This window comes from Myotis brandtii, unplaced genomic scaffold, assembly GCF_000412655.1.
Source record: "Myotis brandtii unplaced genomic scaffold, ASM41265v1 scaffold633, whole genome shotgun sequence".
Taxonomy (NCBI): Eukaryota; Metazoa; Chordata; class Mammalia; order Chiroptera; family Vespertilionidae; genus Myotis; species Myotis brandtii.
In genome coordinates this window covers 3,080,056-3,084,953 of record NW_005370423.1, presented here as the reverse complement: position 1 = coordinate 3,084,953, position 4,898 = coordinate 3,080,056, and the positions used below count along the sequence as shown (strand labels likewise).

General features: G+C 61.7%; 1 protein-coding gene across 1 annotated transcript; it reads right to left on the bottom strand.

Annotated features, from left to right (window-relative positions):
- Positions 1-1,432: 1,432 nt before the first annotated feature.
- On the bottom strand, positions 1,433-4,897 carry CBLN1 (cerebellin 1 precursor; the record flags this gene model as incomplete). The annotated part of the gene is made up of 3 exons (XM_014528406.1): positions 1,433-3,099; positions 4,389-4,508; positions 4,655-4,897. Coding segments are annotated over 3 exons (561 nt in total), but the record flags the coding sequence as incomplete, so codon positions are not given.
- Position 4,898: the final 1 nt, after the last annotated feature.

Genomic DNA, 4,898 nt, shown 5'->3' with positions numbered 1-4,898 from the left:
CCCCCCCCCCCCCCCCCCCCCCCCCCGCACAGGGCCTGGTGGGAGGGCTGGGTGGTGGCCTGGGGAAGGCAGGGCCTGTGCACATGGATAGGATTGCTTCCCGAGGAGGCAGCCTGGCAGCTGAGCTGCTTGAATTCCCAGAAAGACTCAGCTTTTGCAAAGCAGAGGAGAGAGACTGCACTTCAGTGTGAAGCAGAGAGACAGCGGGGCAGGGGCACCAAGATGGTGATGGCGGGGGGGGGGGCCTGAATGGCAGAGGGAAGGGATCCGCAGGCAGAAGTGACTGGAACCAGACTGAGAAGGGTCTCCAGTGCCAAGGGCAGGGCTTAGGGAAGCAGCCGGACCCAGAGCACATCAAGAATCACGCTCCCCTCTGTCCCACTGGGAGCCCACGTGCACCCCGGTGTGCAGCTCCCAGGCCCCAGGCAAGGGCTCAAAGTGAGCGTGAGAGCCAGGCCTGGCTGCACAGGCCTCCCCCGGCCTCAGGCCCAGCCCCAGGCCTGGCCCCTGGGAGCCGGGTCGGCGCCAGCTGCAGCCAGGACTCACTAAACCCAGGCAGGAAACAGGCCAGCTGGGGCCTGGAACAGGGGGGACTCTGGGGGACGTTTAGCCCCCTCTCTGTCTTTATACACACGGGCAAACCAAGCCCCAAGAGGGGGCTTGCCAAAGTCACCCAGAAGGGGCACAGCCTGGACCTCCCGGAAGGTCCCCTCCTCAGGAAGAGGGGTGACCACCCACCTGCAGCCACTGAGCTCCCAGCGCATCTGGGCGCAGCCGCCTGGGGCAGTGGCTGCTGCCCCTCCTCTCCTGGCAGTACCTGGGCACACAGGGACTGGAACCTGGCTTTGCGAGGGCAGAGCGGTTGGTTGGGTCTGGGTGGAGCCCAGGAATACAGGGGGGGGGGGGGGGGGGGGAAACATCTCTGAGCGTCTCTATTTAAAAAGAATCCTGTTGTTCGCTTTTAAACAGAAAGTTCCTGCTCCACCTCACCTCCGCTTCCCTGGGGGCTGACCTTCGGGGAGGGGAACTGCGAGGCGGGAAGAGAAAAGCCCTGGGTCCGTGGCTCACTTCCCAAGTCCCTACCGACCCCCTCCCTGGGCCTGGGCGCTGGGGCGTCAGAGCGCCCGCTGGGGATGCTCCCCGACTGCTAGCGGATGGGACACAAGGAAGGCCGCTTGCTCCGCGAATCTCTCCATCCTGAGATACCTTGCTTATTACACTGTAATTCCCCCCTCTTCCCACCCCCACGAGCTAATGAAATTCATCCCTGAATCTCGGCTGGAAGGAAAAACAAAAACAAAAAAGCCTGTAGAAGGACCAGAGCCCGTGGGGCCATCCAGGCCAAGGGTCCCGCCCGGAGGCTCATAGTCGCCCGTCCACCAGCTTTCCTGGCGCGCGCAACCTCCCCATTGCCCAAGCGACTGGGGCAGACTTCCAGATTTAAAACGACGTCGTTTATTTCAATTTTGCTTTCACATTCTGTTCCGTACAATCAACACTCCTAAAGGAACCTCTTGACCAAGAGCCCGGTGATGAGCGCCAGTCCCCGGTGCCGGGCCGGTACCGGTACGGGGGGCAGGCCCTGGACTTAGAGCGGCGGGAAGGAAACGCTGCTTGGAACGGGGAGCGCGCGGCGGGAGCCGCCCAGGGGCAAAGGCGTAGGAAGCGCGCCCCTCCGGGCAGCGGGTTCCAGCTCCTGCGATTCGCGTTATTCCCAGTGCGCGTGGACTTCGAAAAAGCTTCCGGGCCGGCAGCCCCGCCTGGCCCAGTAAGATTTCGGTCAAATTTCTTATGTTCGCGCCAAAGCAGGGAACACAGGCGAGTGCAGGGCTGGCCCCAGACCTGGTGCGGGGAGGAGGCGCGCTTGGGCGGCTGGGTGCGGTAGCCCTGGCAGCTGACCTGGTTGCAGGGTCGCAGGCTAACCCGCCTCCCACACTTGGAGCCTCGCCCTTCTGCACCCCGACCCTCAAACCTCGCAGCTGGGGGAGATGCGGAGTTGAGAAAGCGGTGTCAGAAAAAGAAAAGTCCCACTTCAACTTTATTGGATGAAAGCAAATTGAACTCCTGGCTATTCACACGTATGTTACAGAGGACGGACGCGGAAGGGCCCGGAGGAACCTCCCGGCGGTGGTTAGTTGGAGCCACAGAACACGAGGGGGTCGACAAGCGTCAGAATATCAAGCAGCCTTGGGTTTCACGATCACTCCGAATGGGGACATAGAAATACGGAAACACGGCCGGTGTCCACTGGGAAGTCCTTCGTGTACAAATGATATATATATTTATATATATATTTTTTTAAACCAGTCACCACCCAGGTGAGTCCTTTCTCTGCTAAGCAGCAGCCGAGGACGAAGTATCTTCAGCTAATGGACTCTTCAGCGGTGTTGTTGAGTAGAGCAGGACTCTCCAAATGAAAAACCGCCGCCTCCACCACAAAATAAAAACACAAACTTACCCCCCTGTCGGCTAAGATGGGGGAGGGGCGCATTGGATTTCAGCAGGGGACCCGGGAGGGAAGGCATTTCCCGTTCTACAGTGAAATACAAAGTTTCTTTTTCGGTAACTCGTGGGGAACGGGGACAGGGGGGCGGTGAGGACCGATGACGAGGCGGTCTCTCTTCCTCCCGACACTGCAACTGGAAGGGGAAGGCAGCTTAATTTTGGAAAGGGGAGTGCGCAGAGCTAGCTGGGATCTACTTCTCCAAATGAGTAACCGGACACAGTCGTCCCACCGCCTCCGCGGGCCGCCTGCGCGCGCCTTTCGCAGGATACAGTTGCGTTACGTGGGGGGGAGTTTTGAGTCCTTTACAGGTCGCCGGCCTCCTGCTCATCCTCCCCCGCCCCCTTCTCCTGCCTTGCCTGCTCCGCTCCCGGCCTCCTGTTCCGGAGACGAGGCCGTCAGAGGGGAAACACGAGGAACCCGGAGAAGGTCGAGTACTTCCAGCCGCCCATCAGGTTGCCCCGCTCCAGCTTGAGGTAGGCCCGGTCGCCTTTCTCCATCTGGATGAGGACTCCGTTGCTGGCGGCCTCCCGGGTCACGTCCTGGTCACCGGCGAAAGCTGAAATCACCGGCCACCCGTTTAACATCAGGCTCACCTGCGAGAGAGAAAGGCTCGCTTCAGGGTGGCAGCCAAGATGGTACCGAAGCGGCAGTAGAGACGGGACCTGCGCGCTGAGCTCACAGCCTTAAAGGCCAGGAAGCGGGAGGGAGGCACGGGGAGGGGGGGTTAGAAAAGGGGCTTTGCAGGTTACTGCCGAGGGTCCAGTGGGGACAAAAGGCGCCCATCTAGATGAGAGAAGATGGGTCTGCCCCTCACCGGAGTCACCTTCATTCGCCCATCGCATCCTGAGGGCGCTTTTTTTAAAAAATTCAATTTGAGGGACCCATAGGTGGCTCAAGCGCCCTGACACCTTAGTCCCCTCCCCCCTCAACCCCACCCCCAAGGCTCAAACTGAAACTCAGACAACCCCGCTCTTGGTGCTCCTGGGAAAACAAACACACAAAAAAACCTGGCTCCCCCAGCTCCTAGCTGCCTGGCCGGACACGGAGGAACCGGGGGAGGAGCCGGGCGAGGCTTCGGACTAAAGAGAAATCTGGCGCAGAGCTGCATTCCGCGCTCCATCCCCAAACCCCAGGCTCAGTTCCTGTCCAGCTCCGGCCGGCCGCTCCCCGCACCTGCCGCCTGGTTTTGCCCTTGCGGTGGCCTCGGCAGCCAAGGGCCCCGCGCGCCCCCTCTTCCCAGCCGCGCATTCCATCTCGGTCTCACCCCAAAGGAAACCTAGACACCTTCGAGAACCCGGGGAGCCAGCGAGAGCGGGCTGGGAGGAGACTGGAGCCGGGAGGGAGTGGCACGATGCCCCTTCCCTTCTTCCTCCACCCTTCACCCGCTCGGGCTCCGCGCCGCTAGTTCCAAGACCCAGCGCAGGTCCGCAAAGGAACGCCGGAGGCCACCTGAGCGCCGTGCGCAAGGCTGGCGCACCGGCGTCCTGCCGGCTTCGGAGCCGGAACTAGGGGTCGGGAAGCTGTCCGTGGTGCTGAAGGGCGGGCTTTAGGGAAATCTGAGGGCAGCGGGAACTGTCTGTGATGCTAAAGCAACCTCTACGGGAAACCCCTGCAGTCTCAGAGGAAAGCGCGAGAGAAACCTCTTTGGGGGGCTCAGAAGGCCGGAGGAGCGAACCTCTGTCTTTGGGGAGGGGATTAGGTTCCAAGAGCCAAAGACAGGAGAAGCAAGGGGCAGCCCAAGCCACCGAAGCAAGAGGCCCTGCTACTCAGCCGGACGGGCCGTGCAGCTGCTCCTCTTTTCTCCCACTCCCCCGCGGCCGCTCACTCCCGCGGCTAGCAGCCCCCTACCCGGGCCGGGCCTGGCCCGGAGGCGGCGGCTGACCTGGATGGTCTGTCTGTTGTAGACTTTTACCACGTGGAAGTTAAAACTGTAGATCCCTTTGCGCGGGGCGATGAAAGTGCTGCGTTCTGAATCAAAGTTGTTCCCGATGTTCACTAGTACCTATAACGAGACGGGGGCGGAGGGGAGCACGCAAGAGTCAATCCGAACTCTGCCACCGCGCCTCCGCAGAGACCTTGGGGAATAGGGGCGCCCACCTTCCGCCTCTCCCCCACCCCCTACCAGTCCAGGCTACGCGTAGCGCTCACCTGGTCGAAGTAGATGATCATGGTGCGATTACTCATCTCGGAGGGCTCGTGGTTGGTGCTTCTGATGGCAGAAAAGGCCACCTTGGCGCTGCCGGAGCGCACAGAGATGCCCAGCGCTGTGCCCGTGGGGTCGGACGTGGGGTTGGAGTCGCACACCACCAGGCACTTGCCCTCCAGCACGATGGGCTCCGTGTCGTTCTGCGCCCGCACCGGACAGCCGGCGGGCAGCAGCAGCAGCAGCAGG